Source organism: Eleutherodactylus coqui, chromosome 2 (genome assembly GCF_035609145.1).
Source record: "Eleutherodactylus coqui strain aEleCoq1 chromosome 2, aEleCoq1.hap1, whole genome shotgun sequence".
Classification (NCBI taxonomy): domain Eukaryota; kingdom Metazoa; phylum Chordata; class Amphibia; order Anura; family Eleutherodactylidae; genus Eleutherodactylus; species Eleutherodactylus coqui.
Genome location: NC_089838.1, coordinates 293,483,211 through 293,503,200, shown reverse-complemented (window position 1 = coordinate 293,503,200; position 19,990 = coordinate 293,483,211). Strand labels below are relative to the sequence as shown.

Here is a 19,990-nt window from a genome sequence, read left to right as displayed (position 1 = left end):
TCCTCATCGCAGATGCACTTAGAAATAGACATGAGGGTGGTGTAGCTATGAAGCAAGCGTGTGGCATGAGGGTAGCTGAACACTGCGCAGGGAAACTTTTGTGTGCGTTGTGGACGCAGGGTCGTGCGGGGGGTTGGACAGCATGTGACCCAGGAGAAGAGGCAGTCATGTCACCCGCAGCAGGGATTGTCCTTGGTTGCAGGTAGTGTGGTGCTTAGCTAAGGTGTGCCTTGCTAATGAGGGTTTGTCCGAAGTAAAAATTGTTAGGGGGTGACGCCAGACTCTTGCCCCCATTGTGACTTAATAGTGGGACCTGGGAGCCTCAGATGCAGCCATGCATGCTGCCCCCTGCCCTTCCCTATCGGTTTCTGTGGTGTTTCCATGACTTGCAGATGTTTTCTGGTGCTTGACAAGTCATCAGCTATGCGGAGCATCGGTCGTATACAAAAATGCTCGAGTCGCCCATTGACTGCAATGAGGTTCGTTACTCGAAACGAGCTCTTGAGTATTACGGAAAGTTTGACTCGTGCAACGAGCACCAGAGCATTTTGGTGCTCGCTCATCTCTAGTAGTTATTCGTATACACATGGTACCCCTTGTATAAAAACGAGCCCATGAGCTCCCAAACTATTTTCCCATTTCTGACGATATTTTCTTGGCAATCTTGGGCATTAAGGGGGCGGTCTCTGCCTTCAAATATGAAGAAATCACAGGTAAAGGCTATTGTACTCTCACACACCTTGTATAACTTTATGCCATTCCTGGCGTGTTTAGATGGGGTGAACTGGCGGAATGAGAGACAGCCCGTGAACCTCATCAGGGACTCTTCAATGGAAAGATTTTTATCAGGGGTATATATAGTTTCAAAAGATTCTTTTAGCAGGGAGATTGGGGGCCTCAATTTATATAACCTGTCGTAGAGAAATGGAGGAAACACATTAGCTTTTCAAAGCAGTGTCGGGGCAAAACAGACGCAAACATAGGGGTTGTGTGCACAGCACTGGTAGACCAGCATGAGCGGATGGAGGATTTTTTTTACTGATCCCATTAATAGCATGATTCACATTTTTTATTTTTTTTATTTCTGGGACTGTTGCTGTCGGGTCTTCATTGTGGGAATGTATGTCTTCCTCTGACGTAGTTTCGGTATCACTACCCGAACTGCTGGAACATAACAGAGCGTAGGCCTGCTCTACACTATAACTTCTACGCAACATTTTAGAACAATTTGTTTTTTAATGGACGTAGACCAAATGAAAAACTAAATTAACCAAAAAAAAATGGACGTGGGTTTTCTTTATTTTGTGGGTGAAGCAGGATGATTAGGGTGTGAGGGGTGGTAATAACAGGCTGATGGGGGTCCTTTTTTCACTCTGTACAGCACTGGATTTTGCGCTCTTATCTTTCTCCTCTTCCAAATTTTCTCAGTGAGGGGAGAGAGATACACAGGATTAATCCTGTGCTGTATTTATTAACCAAGTGACATGGATTGCTGTGATAAGTGTATCACAACCATCCATGTTAGCAGGGACCAATCACTATGGTCCCTGCTAGCTACTATATGTCAAAGGCATATGAATACATATGAAGGCATACTATATGAAAGCCTTTTTGAAGATTTAGTTTTGTGAGTAAAACAACCATGGATGAAATTAAAGTATTTGCAGAGACTTATAGACGAATAGAGAATGGCTATTCTGGTAATCCAATAATATTTTTTAGACACTCAAATTACCGTTTATACTCGAGTATTAGCCGACCCGAGTATAAGCCGAGTCAATAAGTTTTACCACAAAAAACTGGTAAAACTTATTGACTCGAGTATAAGCCTAGCTAGACTCGAGTATATACTAGGTTAAAAAAAACTGCAATACTCACCTCCCAGCTGGCGTCTGTGTCCCCGGCGCGATGGTCTTCCCGGCAGTGCGGCAAGCTGCTTTAGACTTCTCCCTGCTCCATTTTTCATTCCCCTGCCATCAGCGCTGTGTAAGTAAGCGCTGTGATTGGATCGAGCGTTAGCCAATCACAGCCGGCACTCGATAAATCAATCACAGCCATTCAATAATGTCATTCACTAAATGGCTGTGAATGATCGAGCACCGGCTGTTATTGGCTGGCGATCGATCCAATCACAGTGCTTACCTATGCAACGCTGACAGCGGGGGAATGCAAAGCTGAGCAGGGTGATGACAGCGGGGAGAATTCTCAAGCAGCTTGCCACACTGCCGGGGAGACCATCTCGCCGGAGACACAGACGCCGGCTGGGAGGTCAGTATTTTGTGGGGTTTTTTGTTGTTTTCTTTTACCTCACTCGAGTATAAGCCGAGGGGGCTTTTTCAGCATAAAAAAAGTGCTGAAAAACTAGGCTTATACTCGAGTATATATGGTAAATTGGCCTTTGAAGGGGGCAGTAAGGTTATCTATAACAAAACCTAATGTATCCACTTATATTTAATTACTCATCCACAGTAAGGACCGCATTCAGACGGCTCAACTCGCTCCTTTCTGCGGACAGAGGACATTACATGCCCTATTCTTCTGTTGGACCATCAGATAGGCATCCGATTCTTTGGACTGAGCGCTATGGAGAAGTCTATATCCGGATTCAGTTATGCACAAAATCCCTGGCCAGGGTGGAGGTCTTGGACCTTATGGGACTACCTGAAACAGTTAATACTACCGGAAAGTGTTAAATATGGTGTCATCTGTAGGGCAAGGGCTTGTATATTAATATTAGGTTAATAGGATAATATAATGGTTATATGTTTATAGCATATATTTGAATGGAGGCTTCCGTGCATTTATAGAGTGCTGAAATGCAGTCAGGGATGTGTTCAGCCCATGTTGTGTGTTGAGTGAGTGTAGTTAACCAGCATGCACATGACATGGGCAGAAGAAGGCCAGACGTGGAATCCCAGTAGTTGCCAATCTGAGTGAGAGTACTTGAAACTAAAGTATATTGATTGGAACTTTTGAGAAGTGAGTTACTAAATTCTAGCCAGTTTGGGCACTATATATATATATGCCTAAAGTCCGAGTTGACATGTGTCTTGCCATTGCTACTCTAGAGAAACCGAGAGTGATGTATAGACCAATGTCTTAAGCTGTACATCATAAATAACACTTTGGATTCCAGTAAATGCTTAGTTGCTGTCACCTTAAGAAGATGCTACCGATATGTAATGTTATGATGGAGCATTCAATTACTCACACCTTCCTATGGAGCGCTAGATAGCATACCGCATAATCTACATATTATTTAGGTTTCAGTAAAAGTTATTTATTACTACACTGAACTCTGTCTCTTAAGTCACTACCGTGCCTTCACTACAGGCCACGTGTTACAAAACATCCGAGTGGGCTGCACTATGTCGTTTCTTTAACGCCTTTAGAAGTGAATGGAAGTTATGGAAGCAGCGTAAAACAACCAGTTGAACTGTTTCCATACTCCCAGCCACCACTGGCCATGGAGATGAGCTGGGATGAGGATGACGATGAGGTTAGGGGACCACCATTCTGGTGATGGGTGTAGGTCCTAGATGTAGGTCACACATGTATCTGACATATGTGGTATTCCCTGCAACTCACTCTCTAAAGTTTGCAGTGATGTTCTGGTTTTATAATAAACAAGTATCAAATGAATCAATGATAATTATTATCAGAGTATTTATTAACCATACAGATACGCTCAACAGGATCGTTTTTTTTCACAGATATAATTCAACTTGACAGTACAGTTTTCATCATTCCAGGGTCCTGACAAGGTTTCTCCACAATGCTCCGATTGTTGAAGATAGTTAGGCTCATTCACAGCCCAGTTTCTGCAAATATATAAATAACAAATTACCAAAAATCTCCACTTCCAGGGATTAAAGGATATTTCGACTATATTAACAATACATATCAATGAATGTCAGGTCCTGGGCACTGACTACAAGAGATCTTACTGTCTTACAACTGAGATAGACAGACAGACTCATTGAGGTCAACGCACCCAGATAGAAATGTCGGATTGCTGCAAAACCTGGCATACAGTTAAGTCTCAGTCAGTTGTGGTATGATTAGAAGTGGGGACTTTCCACCAGAGATGGTAAAAGTGCTTTCCCTGTTGCCTAAGAGGCTACTTTTGTGTAGTGGACCTCTTATTGAGAAAACATTGACCACTAGACGCACCCATGATGCGCTCAAAGACATTTTGCCCAATTAACAGACTTTGGGAGGGGGCATATCATTGGAATAAAAGAAGCTGGATGGTCATTTTGATGATTTACCTGCCATCTAAGCCTTTTTGACTAAGCTGTTAGGATGTGTTTGGTGTACAGGCTGTGAATGGCCCAGACAGACCACCCATACTGAGGATTATTTGATCAGCTGACAAGCACGAGCAGATCCAACAGATTCATTATCCACCATCCGGACACAGGTGAAACCTTCATTATAGACTGCTGTCTCTGCCCGGACCATTTCCAGGTGCTGAGCAGAGGGATATCTGGTTTCACGGCTACCATTACGTATCCTGCCATTAACACACTAATGCCGTCTCCTTCATTTAAAGTGCTTTTGTGAATGAGAAACTGGGACTGCTACCGACTGGAACTATATTGTCTTTAGCGATGATTCAGTACAAAAGTTAGTGTTCACAAGTTTCTAGAAGTTTCTGAGTGATCTATGTATGTCTTATGTCTCCTATGCGAGTGAATTTGATGTGTATTGCATAGCTGCAGCACTAAATGGGTTACTGTCTGGGTTATGGCTAGAAAATGTATATTGTTGTGTCATGCGACCTTGTTTTATATATGTGTTTGCAAGGTGCATGAGAGGGGAGTCTTCAAATATTAGTTAGCGAGTTGGAGTGAGGGTTAGTGGAGAGTCTACCTGCACACAGACACCCCTTAGTCTGTGTGTAGTGAAGATGGAAGAAGCAAAGCGAATGCTACGAGTATGTCCTGGGCCTTGTCTACCCAGGCCTCTATGCTAAAGACTAGGAGAACCGCAAGTAGGCAAGAGCCCACCGTGCAGCGCTGAATGCCTATCCTAGAGCGTGAGTGTGTACTAGTAGAGAGTTTGAGAGAGAAAAGAGTGTCTGGGAACTGAACCCCAGAGATAACTTGGCCTGTGGATTTATCTGTCATCCCGTGATTCGTGCCAGTCACACCACAAGTCCTCCTGCACCAGTATCCTGACGGTGGATGTAAACTGTGTTGGACTGTTTTACAAGTTTGTTCTTCAAGTAAATGGGCTTTACCGACCGTTCCCGGTTTGGGCTTGAAAAGTCACCTCTGTGTGTGTGGAGTTTTTATTTAACCTGCTTGAATTCACCGCAGAGGATCGAACGGTGGCGTCACACGTGACAAGGACTTAAGATAAACCACTGTTTGGGTTACCCATTTAATAGCCTGCCCTCGGTTCCTTGAACGGGTCCCCTGGCTACCCACATGGTGGGAGATGGTACAGCCCGGTGACGAGGCCCAAACTTTACCCTGCTGTCTCCTAGGCTGAAGGCCCGCTCCTCGGACGCTGCAATTCCAGGTTCTGTTTGTTTTTTATCCTCATTAAATCACATTTACAAAGTTTTATCCAATTCCAACAATACCTTCTTGGTGCATTATTTGTAAATGAGTATAGATAGATCGAGTAGCTGTACTTACGTAAAGGTCACTTCTGTCCCATCTAACCACTTCCAGATGTGAATATTCTTGGGGTCTCGTCGTAGTCCTATCCAGTATCTTTTGAAACGGGTAAACAATGTATTCACAGAATCCTATAATAAAGCATCAGCAAATATGTGAAGTTGACTTTGGCCTTGGAGTGGATTTTATCCCTCATTCCCAGAACTACATTCGCAGTAAAACACGATTAGTTAAAATAAGTTTGCATTTTATTTCTGTGCTTTATTATTGGATAAAGTTACTGGCCTCATTGAAGGAAAGCTTCAATGTCTGTACCCGATGACAACACATTATTAGTACAGAACATTGGGAAATATGAATTCCACAACCAGCAGGGTAAATGTGGCTCTGGAAGAAAGTGGGCTTTAAAGGTAACCGATAACAAACATGGTGCTCCTTCAGATAGGACATCAGTATGAGTTATCAGGTACATGGGTCAGTAGCCACTTTCAGACTTTATTCTTGGCTTGGGGGATACAATCTTGGTGACAGCTTCCCTTTAAGGCAGAGTTCTATTGCTGTTACTTAAAAGAGATTTTCTGAGAGAGCCTCGCAGGGGTTATTATTTCTTCTGAAACAATAACAGTCATCTCCTTCGTAAGCTGTATATGGTATTGCACGTATTCAAGTGAATGTGACTGAGCTGCAATACCACACGCAGCCTGTGAAATAGGAGTGGCACTGTTATTACAAGAAAAGCAGACCTTTTTGTTTTTCTTAGGTAAAATTACTTTTTATATGCTAATTTGCCAAACAGAGTCTATAAAAGTAAGGTAACACAGCTGTAGATTGCATACGTGTAGAGCACTCACAGATTTCTTCCTGTCCGTGATCATGGCAAGAAAAGAGTCAGCTTTGTAGCATTCATCTTTGGCTTCATCCCAAGTCCTTAGTTCCGTTGAGAGGTAATAGCATGAAGAACCAATAGCATGCCAACCAACAGGACACGATGTGCAGATTTTCTCTATGTAAAAAGACAGTAAAAGAGACAGAAGTAGAAGATTCAAGAGTTAGAGAGCAGCAATTGGATAAGGAGATCTAGATATCAACAGGCTGGGAAGGGCTTGGTTTTTCCTTAGGGAGAGCAGCTAGTGAGGTCATGCATGCTCCTCTGGGAAATTTAAGGAAATAGAAGATTGAGCAATGCCTCTATAGTATATCATTTATTGGAAGGCAGCATTCTGGTAAGTCAACGTCAGACCATTTAAGTAGCCATGCAACAATGACTGTGAATATAAGTCAAAGCCAGAGTCTTGTCCTGAAGAAAAAGCTAACCATTCAAAAACAGACTGTTTTAGAATTTTTGCCCTTCATCATTGTGCAGTAGGATGCTGGCTTGGCTGTAGAGGCGTTGGTCCATCTTACCATTTGCATAGAGATCAACAGTGATATATCTACCAGGCAGTGCATGTGACTAATGTGGGAGCTGTAGTGGAAGGGGTGTTACACTGAACTGCTTGCCCTGCTTGCAGTGAAATGTTCAAACTGTATACCTGCACTGCCACTAGGGGGAGCTCACTGCCTATAGATTTATACAAATCTCATTAAGTCTGAGATTAGCTGTATAAATCCTGCTGAGAGGGAAAGGGAACTAGGTAAAATGTAGACAAGATTACATACAGCCGCCAACCCAGCCCACAGACCCCACAGCTAATTTTCTAAAACTACAGGCCAAGGTATAGAAGCTTGAGGTCACCTTCACAGGCACTGAGAACCATCTAGACATTGTCTTACCCATCAAATTACTGAGGTTGGCCACTTTTGTGTTCAGGTCATTCTGCTCCTCCATAGTATGCTGCTGGAATTTAGAAACTGTAGAAAGTAATATAGTACAGAAAAATTTCAATGTAACAGTTCAATAAATTCAATTATGATATTCAATAAATTACTGCAAATCCTGCAGGTCATGTACAATTATGATGGGAAGTAATTGTTAGGTTGTGTGTCTGGGACCTGTGGTTCTACAGGTTTCCGTGAGCACAGCTTCACAGGTGAGGGTTAATTGAGCTCTGAGACAGGACAAAAACTTAAAGCAAGGATGAGATCTCATTGCTACACAATTAAACAGAGAAAGACAGAATTACCTGTGCCTGACCATTTTTCTAGTCATGCACACAACATAGAAGATGTGAAAGGTACCGGTATTATACTGAGAGGCAATTTCAAATCACAGTGGCACAGAAGAATTTGGGAATATAAATTTATAACAACTTTTGACACTTTCAACAAAAGGTAAATTTCCTCAAAAGGGTTAATGCCTGACTGAGGAGTATGAGCCATCTATGGCACAGATAACACTGCTGACCTGATGACCCCCAAACACTAATTCAGTGACCCTAAAACCTTCACATCTTTATCCGTGACTATTTAAAGATGTTTGTATTTCTGTTGTGGTATTCTTTTTAGTCCAAATTAATCACATCCATGTCTGTGCCTTGTCATATGTGTGTATAAATATGCATGCCTCTTTGGATCCATTTGATTATGCCTTAATGAAGGACCCTCAGAGGTCCGAAAGCTCGAATTAACATCATGTATCAAGGTACCATATCTACAAGATTACTTGTTTTCTCTTGCTGGGAACAATCACATTTTGCTCTACTGGCTAACACGGTACCAAACTCTTTTCATTAAGTTTTTGGATTGAAACTCCATTTTTAAGTTATAGAGCTCCAAATCCTCTGATCTGCCTCACACAGCCATAGAGTTAAATGATTCTGTCAACCTTTGTAACAGAGCTGGACTAAATGATGAAGATGTTGGAAACTGAATAAAGTTGGTTATAAAGAAGTTGATACCATCTGGATGGTGGCCCCTTGAAGCTTTAGACAAAGCTCCTTTGATTTCTTAGTTTAGCACCAGTCTTACAGGAAAATATTCTTCCACCATTTCTTATACTTACTTAATACCCATACAGCGATGATCAGGATTATACAGATCAGCAATATTAAAGCAAGGATAACTATTGTAAACACTATAGACCTGCTCTTCCCGAAACACCATTCAACTAGAAAAGAGAAAGAAAGAGGTTTATGCTCATGTTATCAATCCCTTTCACAATCAACTGCTTCTTTATTAGCTATTGTGTAAACCTCCCCCATAGTCCAATAATTAAATAGTCAAAGCACTGAAAAATTGATCAAATCCATTTAAAAGTCAAAGAAAAAGACCGTATTTACTGATACAAAGACACACCCCCTGTTTCCCTGAAGATAAGACCCACCCTGAAAATAAATCCTACTCTGATTTTTAGGAAGGCTTGAAATATAAGCTCCAGCTGCATTACATAAAAAAGGCATACATTTTTCTAGCAGGCTTGGTTCAGGTCTCTTCTGCTGCTTTCCGAAGCTACGACTCGCTTATTGCAGTCCTTGGCCATCCACATAAGATCACTACTTGGTTAGGGGATTCATAAATCCCACCTTCAAGAAGCAATGGCTGTGATTGGTTTATAAAGCAAGCACTGCATTGATTATTTGAGCAGCGGTCGAAGAACCAGTCACAGCCATCACATTGTGGAGGCGGGAATTATGAATTGGACAATCAATGCCACGGCTCAGCCAATTCATAAATCCCGCCTCCACAACGCGATGGCTGTGACTTGAATATTTTTTGCCTTCTTCTGGATCAACATTGGGGAGGGGGGTAATAGGCTGAACAGGATGGACTTATGTTTTTACTCAGCCTTACATACTATGTTACTATGTTACCAGTCTATAAGTTCTAACACTGAAGTAGAACTAGGATTAATAGAAGGAGTCTCTCTGGGACAGACAGAAAGATCTCCCAGGTCATCATCATTTCCACTCCTTAAAGGGATTCCATCATTAGTAGGAAAAAAAAATTCTATACTTACCTATCCCTCCCTAGTCAGTTTTTCTTACTGCATCTTCTCCTCCCTGATCTTCTCCTGGCTCCACCAGTCCCCTGGGTCACATCGCCTCCAGATGGATGGATCCTCTCCTTCCTGTTATGTAGCATCTATTCTCGGCATTCTCCTTCCTGTAGGTTAGTGAATGCTACTTCATTAGTTAAGTAGCGTTCACTACCTAGCAGGGAATGCCAAATCCTATGCTGGGCTATTGGCGAGACTGCGCATGCGCGCTGTCTGGCCACGAGTGTTCGTATACTATTGCTGCAAGACAGTGTGCATGCGCAGTTGTGGCAATAGCCTGGCATAGGATTCGGCATTACCTACTAGGCAATGAACGCTATGTTACTAGTGATGTAGCGTATATTGACTTGCAGGAAGGAGACAGCCGAGAATGTATGTAATGTCATAGGAAGAAGGAGGAGCCAGGAGAAGATTGGCGGAGAGAAGATGTGGTAAGAAGACTGACTGGGGAGAAATAGGTAAGTATTAATTTTTTTTTTCAAATGCCAAAACTCCTTTAAGTCAACAATCTTCTGCACACCAGTTTTTCTCTCATTGCAGTCACTGGAATGCTGGTACAATATGCATCAAACTGCTAGTGTTGATAATATTTTTTTTGTGTGTTTTTCAGATAAGTTTACAAACATATTGTGATAAGAAGCATATCAGTTTTAAAATAAAAGAGCCCACAGGTTAGTCAGAAATTGCATGAAAACAAAAAGAGAAGAAACATTTTTACATGCTCATTTGCCAAGCAAAACCAAGTTCTATTAATTTGACAAAAAACTTTTGAAAATCTCCAGTCAAGCTATAATTTTTAGCCCCTCATTTAGGAATTCCGAAAGTCAGAAAATTTGATTTATATTGATATTGATTCAATGTCCCCTCAAGAGCTGAGTTTAATGAGCGAACTTGTGTTTTGAGTAGGATAGATAGATAGATAGATAGATACATAGAAGATAGATGATATGAGATAGATAGATAGATAGATAGATATGAGATAGATAGAAGATAGATAGATAGATAGATAGATAGGAGATAGATAGATAGATAGAAGATAGATAGATAGATAGATAGATAGATAGATAGATAGATAGATAGATAGATAGATAGATAGATAGATAGATAGATAGATAGATATACAGATACTTTACATTTGCCCTTTTCAGCCGGTCCATTTTTTTCTATCGCCTTAAATACTTCCAAACCAATGAAACGATTGTCATTTTCCAAATGTTCTGTGGATAAACCAGAATAAAGAAGATGAATGTCGGCTCTTCATACCAGTATACCATTCTTACTGTCTCACCAGAACAATCCTAAGTGTATTGTCTCCATCTTACCAGTGCTAACAGTATTCCCGTTCATTCTCCTCTCGGCTCCTCTTCCCTGATCTCATATGCCGAATCCTTCTCTGTAATCAATCGCTCTGCACTTTATAAACCCTTCGGACCGGGAAGAGGGAGGAGACGGTACAGAAGGGGATTTTTAATAAATCTGCAATCCTGTGCGCCACACCCGGAGTATTCTATAATTAATATTATTATGTATGCAAATAAGGACTAAAAATATTCACACAGCCTGTGTTCTAGTTTAGGTCTAATTCATCGGCTACTTTCAGTTTTACTTTTGCCGGTGTAGTATCTGTTGGGAAATGTAATAGGTATTGAAAAAAGTGACACAATCAAAGGTGCTAAAAGTATTTTAGTCCTCCAATTCCCATTTAATCTTATTTCAGGTCGTTTTGGGGAAGGAAAAGGCAGCATTTTTAGTAGCAGTGTTAGGGTGTATTTACACAGGTGACTTTCAGAACCACATATAAAAAGTACCTGTATTTTTAAGTAGGTTTATTTCCATGGGAAACCTCTTCAGCCTGTCCTAATTTTAGGTGTTTCTGTTTATGAATCCCCCCAGGCTCAGCTGCCTACTTTTCCACGCTAGATCTCACAAGTAGATATTGGCCAATTTCCATGTCAGAAGAAAACTACCTTTACAACCTTGATGGGACTGTTTAAGTTCAATTGTATGCCATTTGAGCATTGTAATGCTCCCGGCATATTCCAAAGACTTATGTTATGGAACGTTGTTTAGGTCACAAATACTTTGAGACTGTTTTATTGTATCTGGATGATGTTATCATATCCTGTAAAAACTATGAAGAGCATCTCCAACACCTTGCAGAAGTTTTCCAGATTTTAATCAAACATGGACTAAAAAGTAAAGCCACCCCCAAAACCCTGAAAGAAGTTACAAGTTTCGTCTGTCTGCAACCAAGATTTGTACCCTGAGAGACTACTCAGTGACACGCTCTACTGTGGATTACAAGATTGTGCCCTGAGAGAGTACTCAGCAATCCGATAACATTTGGATTATAAGGTTTGCACCCTGAGAGACTACTTGGAGCCCAGTTCCAGTTTTGTTTCCTCTTCCATATTACAGCCAGTGTAGAAAAGAACTCATGGTCTGTGTGCCCCTCACTACACGTGGGAACGATATTGCAAACAGGTAGCTGCAGGGTTTTTAGAATCATGTTTAAGCAACCTGTGTAACCCCTGTAATAAGAAAACCTTTATGCTACTTCTTGTAAAAAGGCGAAACATTTAAATATTCTATTGGGTACATTTTTTTAAGTCTTTCCAGCTTGGTTACCTTACTAACACTTTCAACTTTTGTTTTATTCCTTCACTGCTAACTATTGTGCTATATAGCACTGGCGTCACGACAATTACCATCACAAGTCACCCTTAGCCATTTACTTCACTGCAGACACTGCTCTTTGGGAAACAATGGTGACACCAGTTTAGCTAACTCCCACTCACACCATTGAAGTCCCATCTATCATGCTGCAACACTAATTGCTACACTTCCCCAGTAATGGTTGGGATTGGGGAAATCTCAGATATGGACTGCTTAATCCCTGATGTATAGCAATCAGTACTGTGAGGACTCCCTTTATCTTGAGCTGGTCAGTCCTGTCATTGCTATCTGTGACCGACAAAAAGGCTCAGGGGCCTTTTACATGGGACAACCAGTAAAGTGCAGAGCGCCCGACAGTCGTCCCAGTGATGCTCTTTCCCGTGCTTTTACACAGGAACCATCATCACTAAGTGAATAAAGGCAGAGTGGGCCGGGGATCGTTCCACTATGCCCATCTCTATTCACAGTAAGGAGGCAGTAGTTCATAGATGAATGATTGCCCATTGACACTGGCCGATTGTCTAGTTTTTATGCATGCATAAATTAAATGCCAAATGCAGAGCGAGCGCATTCTCATTCGTTGTTCAGTCAGTGCCTGCATTTACATTGAACAATAATCGCTCAGATTTCCGCTGGATTGCAGGAATACGAATGATTATTGGCCCATGTATAAAGGCCTTAGTAAAGACCCCAGAGCTGTATAGTATTAGCCATTGTTAGGAACACCTTTTTCATACAAATACATCTTTTTATATATTTTATATAGTGGTGATCTTGAGCTGAAAAGGTTGCACTAAGTTTCAACCTGCGATCTTTTACTATTAATAATAATAATGTAGAGCGACAATATTTTTAGCAGCACTTTACAAATCAGAGGGTGCATTCACGAAATCGGACATTATATATAGTAGCACACTAATGCACAATAGGAGTGAGGGTTCTGCTCACAGGAGCTTACAACCTATGATGAAACAGAGGAGACACAAGAGGTACAAGTGTTGGTTCTGCACAATGGTCCAGCCGTCTCTTACATAAATAGGGTAGTATACAGAAAGCTGTATGAGCTTTATGGTCAACAACCGGCATTTGTGTATGTACAGGTATGAAGTGCATGACGGGGTGTGGGCTATACTGTGTAGCAACGCAGGGAGACACACTTCAGGCCACAACCAGAATGCTGTCCGTGCCTCTTTATATTCACTGGCTGAACGTAACATAAATACACCGGTAATCTCCAGATAACAGAAAACAGGAAGAAACCGTCTTTTTTCAAGCCAACAGTCCAGCAAAGCAAAACTCAAAAGTCCTTTTTAAGTTAGCGTGGCGAAGGCCCAGCAAACCTTTGTTGCAGTGTGTGGTGAAGTCTGCAGTTCCGCTCACTTGCAGCTTGTGTCTCTCACACCAGGCAGTTCTGAACTCACCCATCACACTGCAACCTGCACCAATTTATACCCCTCACCTGTCTGGGCCAGGTGGAACTCAGTACTGGAGTGAGGAATGGACCGGGTTTACATCACGGATGCTAGTAGTCTCCGTGATATGTACCCTCCGTCTCACACTTCACCTCTCACTCTACTACAACTGCTACAATGTATAAGGGTGGTAGAAGGAGAATAGTTAGATTAGGGAATATAGTAGACCTCCCTAAAGAACTGTGCTCTTTGGGCACACTTATAACATTGGATATTGGTAGTTAACCTGATAATCTGGTGTAGCGCATTCCAGAGAACTGGTGCAGCTCAGGAAAAATCTTGGAGATGTAAGTGGGAGGTACAGATTACGGAGAAATTCAACCTAAAATCATTAGCAGAATGGAGAGCAAATGCATTGATAAACATGTCTATGGTTGCACACGTTCTACCCATCAAACTTTTTCTATAGCATTGTAAGGAAAGGTGCTGCCCAGTGGCCACCATAGTGTTAAGTATTCAAGATGGAAATCTCACATTCCACGAAGCTACGTGCTCTACTGAGGTGGTATTTAAAATTTGCTTTCACTCGTTTAAGACCTTCCATGGAATTGGGCACATTACATTGGTAGTAAGTACAAATCCTTCATCAGTGACGATGACAAATGGTGTAGGAGGGCCAAATGATCCTCGCAGTATCCTACCAGGTGGGACACCAAGGTGGTTTTGAATAAGTCGTTAACCCATTCTGGAAGCTCTAAAGATGCGAATATCTGCAGTGCTTCTATAGGACCCGATGTCTACAATTACAAACTTGTGGCTACTATAGGCCACAGTCAACAGCACTACAGAGAAGTATTGTTTGTAATTATAGAATTAGTACACTGAGTGCGATGGCTTCTCACACAAATGTTTAGGGCTCCTAAGCAGTTTGGAAACTGCATTGAAAACAGGAAAGCTGTTTTTAGCCACTGGGTTTCAGTTGTCTCTGGCATCACTGATGGCTGAAGACAGGCGGCATCACAGTTGGAGCGGACTAATCTGCCAATGGTGGACCTTTCCAACAAATTAATTTCCCATTGCCAAAAACCTATAAAAAGGTTAAATAATGCACATCTTAGCCACTTACACAATGCATAGGCTAATATTTTTTTAAAAGGACACTGTCACCATGGAACAGTACCATAAACTAATATAGTACTGTTCGGCATGGTGACAAGGAGATGGGGATCTGGTTTTTATACTCACCCGCTTGCCAGTTCCCGTGTGGTCTGAAAATTTGACTCTTTCCAGACTACTGTGCGTAGTCTATGGGAGAGTGCATGCACACTGGTCTGAAAAAAGTCAAGCTTTCAGACTGGGCGCAGTTCTAACAGGAGGACACCACAAGAGAAAGCTGGTTTTCTAACACCGTCTATGTGCTCCAGGCATGGTGTTTGTATGTATTTGTGTGAACAATGATGTGTTCTGGGTGTCTGTGCAAGTGGTCAGACATTTGCTGTACGAACAGCCCTGTTCTGTGTGTTTTGCAATTCCTTGTGTGTTAGTGTGAGATGTGTCCTGTTCTGCTAGGAACTGATTACTATCTAGGGCTAGCTAGGTCCTTAGGTTCTAGCGTGGTGTCGTCCCTATTAAGATGATCGCCCCGCATGTAGGCAGGTTTCAAGTTGAAGTTGTCTTGTGAATACATGTGACTACACAAAGCTGTTTACATCTGTTTCATCTTGTTTTCTGTGTTATTCATCTATCCCACATAGGGTCAGCTAGTGGCCGAGGTATGTGGTCAGGTTCATCCTTGTCAGGACGGGTAATCTGCTATATAGGCAGGTCCCTTCCCTGGCTAAAGTTCATTAGGGAAAGTTTGTTTCCCTGTTGTGGTTGTCTATTATTTTGTACTGTTTGGTGAGCAGTAGCATAGTGTTTCAGGTTATGGATCCAGCAGATGTGACAAGAGTGTTCCACAGGTGTAACAAAATCTAAAACTGCCAATCTCATAACAAGAAACTATTATTGCAGATGATATACTGTTTTTCTGTATATCCCCTTATACCAATTCTGACCTTCTGAACTGGAAAACAGCACTCCCTCATTCTCTGAAAAACTGCAGGAAATGACGGAGCTGTTGGAAAGTATCAGGAGCACTCACAAGCACAGTTATGGAGATTGTTAACACCTTCTTCTTCTTTGTTTAGTATTGAAGAATGTCGCTGTATTGACACAAGTTTTGGAGTAGAGCAAAAGCCCACATGATATAGAAAATGCAGCTGCTCATATAACTGCCGTGTCTGATGGTGGAGGATACAGTCCAAATGTATATAGGAAGGCTATAATAGAGGGGGTCCGTAAAGCTGGAATGAATGCCACACAATTACTGGATATAATTACTGGTAAACAAAGGACTTACTGGCTACAGCAATCCAGTCAAAATGGCCCCCACCCCCGTAGAATGCCCCAAAAGACCCACCTCCTTCATACTACAGAAGGGCAGGGCCCAAGACTGCCCCCTTGATAGTGACTAATGCAGAAGGTGCAGGAAGCATGGTCACTGGAGTAGAGACTGCCCTCTCACTTTCTCTGCTCATACAGGAAAATAATGATGAAGGGGATGGGTCCAAAATGGCCACTACCAGAGACAAGCACATGGCAGAGCCACTAAGGCCCACCCCCACTGACCTATATCTTATTCTGCTCCTATTGTTCCGCTGTACGAAGATAATTCTGAATGAGGGTTATTAGGTTTCTATCTGCTAGGCTCCCTGTATCCTATGGTCAGAGTAAATGTAGGGGTTCATTCTGTGAACTTTATGGTTGATACCGGAGCTGAACATTCAGGTATAACCCAATGACTAGCAGCTATTTCACACAGAGCAGCCCAGATTGTGGGAGCTACTCAACAAGGCAGGAAGCACCATATGCTGAGAAAACTAAAGGCCCAAGTTTCCTTTGAACCAGATGGACAGATGACTTTGAAAAGACAACTTAGAAAAGATATTCCAACTCCCGCCCACAATCTCTCGCTGATAGTTCCTCAAGAGGAAGAATGGAGATTGTTTGCTGTTATTCATGAGCCAGGTCACTCAGGCCCCACCTTGGACCTAGTAATGAAATTACCAGGAGTATGGGCAGAAGATAATCCACTAGGGCTAGCTCAGGATATACCCCCAGTCATAGTACAGCTGAAACAAGGGGCACGACTGGCGTCCATCAAGCAATACCACTGACTATCTGCTGCCTGCCATGGCATTGCACCCTGGAACACCCCCCTCTTGCATGTAAAGAAGCCTGGAAAAACAACAGAGTATCGCCATTTCCAGGATCTCAGAGTGGTAAATCAAGCTGTGGTTACTTTGCATCAGACAGTGCCCAACACGTACACCTTGCTTGGACTGATATCGGGGAAATCAACTCACTTTACTGTGCTGGATTTGAAAGATGCTTTCTTCACTGTCAGTCTGACAAAGGACAGCCAGCTTATCTTTACCTTCCAATGGGAAGATCCAAGAATTGGAGAAAAGTACCAGCTTACCTGGACCCGTTTGCCCTAAGGGTTAAAAAACTCACCCACACTCTTCGGAGAAGCTCTTGTTATTGACCTAAGAAGAATCCCTCTTTCCCTTCTCAGCCAGGCAATGTATTGCGGCAGTATGTGGATGACCTTCTCATAACTGGGTCCATCTCTGAACAATGTCTGCAGAACACTGAGACAGAGCTTTGTTATTTCTATGACTCTGGATACAAAGTCTCAAGGAAGAAGGCACAGATCTGCCAAGCAACTGTCAAATACCTGGGATTTCACATCTCACAAGGGAAGAGACAACTAGAAGTTGAAAGAAAGTAGGCTTACTACAATATCCCTGTACCAACAACCAGAAGAAAAAGTCAGAGAATTGCTTGGAGCTGCAAGAATATGGATACCTGGTTTTGCTGAAATGAACAAACCCCCCTATGAAGTCACAAAGGGAGGTGAAGATGCCCCCTTTTGATAGGAGGAGAAACATACAAGGGCCTATGACAACATCAAGCAAGCTCTCCTAAAAGCACCTGCACTGGCCTTGCCTAATCTGGAGAAACTGTTTATTCTGTATGTTAATGAGAAGAAGGGACTGGCGATCGGTGTTCTCACCCAGATGATGGGATCATAGCATCAACCTGTTGCCTATCTCTCCAAACAACTTGACAATGTGGCCATGGTATGACCTTGCTGCCTTAGAGCACTGGCAGCAACAGTAGCCTTGGTAATGATGCTGAACCAGACATTTTCCAAACAAGTGAGCAGTTGTTTCTGTTAATAAAGTTGATAAGCAGGCTGCTCACGATCCCCGGTGTCAGGTTTCTGAAAGGGCCTGTGACCGGGCATTCACTCAGCAACACCCAATCCCTGAGGTTCCGCTATATTATTTGCAAGACTTGCTACCTGAGGATTCAGCACCTAGCAGCTGGGCTGATGAGGTGGACCCCCTCAGCTACATCTGCAACATTCGTCTTATCATTAAAGCAGCCCTAGCTGGCTATGAGACTTCTTTCTCTCCTTCCAATACAACAATCTCCCCCAAGCCTTTGCTCAGCCAATCAGTATTTTTCTCCTCTTCCTCCAAATTGCAGACACTAACAGTAGCTGAGATGCTGTGAATTGTAGTCCAGTGAATTCCAGGAAAAGATGTGCTGATGCCACCTAGGTGTAGCTGGTGTTGTGGGAAGCAACATCTAAATGTGAGTATGAAAGTAAGTTTATGCTGGAGAGAGAGAGAGAGTTGGTAGGAAACAGAGAAGAGAAGAGAGAGAGTTAACTGAGGAAGAAAGAGGAAAGACAGAAACAGGAACAAAACACCAGTTAACCCTGTTTCCATTCCCAGACACTAACTTAATCTGTAATGAATGACACACATGGAGTAACATAGTATGTTAGGCTGAAGGGAGACAATGTCCATCTAGGTCAGTCTATTTCCACCCCCCCATTGTTGATCCAGAGGAAGGCAAAATAACCTAATGAGGCAGAAGCCAATTAGCCCCCTTGGGAAAAACAAATTCCTTCCGAACTCCATAATGGCAGTCAGAATAATCCCTGGATCAATGTTTGAAAATTCCTACCTGACTTCCAAGACCCGGATCAACAACCCTGCTGGCTTTTAACCCCTTTATTCCACAGGACTTAAATGTATGTCCTAGTAGTAGGTTACTTAAAGGGGTTGTCCCGCGGCAGCAAGTGGGTCTATACACTTCTGTATGGCCATATTAATGCACTTTGTAATGTACATTGTGCATTAATTATGAGCCATACAGAAGTTATAAAAAGTTTTTTACTTACCTGCTCCGTTGCTAGTGTCCTCGTTCCCATGGAGCCGACTAATTTTCGCCCTCCGATGGCCAAATTAGCCGCGCTTGCGCAGTCCGGGTCTTCTGCTCTCTTCAATGGAGCCGCTCGTGCAGAATGCCGGCTCCGTGTAGCTCCGCCCCGTCACGTGCCGATTCCAGCCAATCAGGAGGCTGGAATCAGCAATGGACCGCACAGAAGAGCTGCGGTCCACGGAGGAAGAGGATCCCGGCGGCCATCTTCACCGGTAAGTATAGAAGTCACCGGAGCGCGGGGATTCAGGTAAGCGCTCCGGTAAGCTTTCTTTAGGTCCCTGCATCGGGGTTGTCTCGCGCCGAACGGGGGGGGGGGTTGAAAAAAAAAAAAACCCGTTTCGGCGCGGGACAACCCCTTTAATGCAACAGGACCTACAGTTACGCCCTGAGTGTAACGCAAGATCAGGAGAGATCCCGCGCTATTCGGCAGCGGGAGCCGTCCGTCACTGATAGCTGGCTCCTGCTGCAATAGTGGGGGTGCATCAGGACAGCGACCCCCGCTGTTAACCTCATTCACTGCCGTGATTCATGTAGATCGCAGCATGTAAAGGGTTCACAGAGGGAGCGGGCTTTCTCTTTGATGTCATTGGACTCTTGCGATAAATTCCTAGAGAGCCCAACGGGTTACAATGGCAACAGGACTCTAGCTACAGGCGCCAAAAATCGTTGCATCCTTATGCCCAGAATAGGCATTGTCCTTAAGGGGTTAATGTCTATATCCTGTAATATCATAGCACTCTAGAAAGGCATCTAGTCCCCTCTTAAACTCCTCTATCGATTTTGCCATCACCGCGTCCTCAGGCAGAGAGTTCCACAATCTCACTGCTCTTACAGTAAAGAACCACCTTCTGTGTTGCTGAGGAAACCTTCTCTCCTCTAAACGTAGCGGATGCCCTCTTGTTAACGTCACAGTCCTGGGTATAAACAGATCATACTAGAGATCCTTGCATTGTCCCCTAATGTAGTTATACATAGTTATTTGGTCGCTCCTTAAC

General features: G+C 42.8%; 1 protein-coding gene across 1 annotated transcript; it reads right to left on the bottom strand.

Moving 5' to 3' along the window:
* Positions 1-3,642: 3,642 nt before the first annotated feature.
* LOC136612706 (C-type lectin lectoxin-Phi2-like) lies at positions 3,643-10,992 on the bottom strand. The gene is made up of 7 exons (XM_066593245.1): positions 10,887-10,992; positions 10,698-10,781; positions 8,572-8,676; positions 7,404-7,481; positions 6,482-6,633; positions 5,649-5,761; positions 3,643-3,821 (listed from the first exon to the last, which is right to left on the bottom strand). The coding sequence occupies exons 1-7, from the start codon at positions 10,909-10,911 to the stop codon at positions 3,689-3,691; spliced, it is 690 nt and encodes a 229-aa protein (XP_066449342.1). The 5' UTR covers positions 10,912-10,992; the 3' UTR covers positions 3,643-3,688.
* Positions 10,993-19,990: the final 8,998 nt, after the last annotated feature.

Excerpts from the sequence above, each read along its gene's own strand:
- LOC136612706 (XM_066593245.1), bottom strand. The coding sequence starts at position 10,911 with ATGAACGGGAATACTGTTAGCACTG. Across the intron at positions 8,677-10,697 it reads ACCGGCTGAAAAGGGCAAAT|TTGAATGGTGTTTCGGGAAG; the intron begins GTAAAGTATCTG and ends TCTCTTTTCTAG. Across the intron at positions 7,482-8,571 it reads CATCGCTGTATGGGTATTAA|TTTCTAAATTCCAGCAGCAT; the intron begins GTAAGTATAAGA and ends TACTTTCTACAG.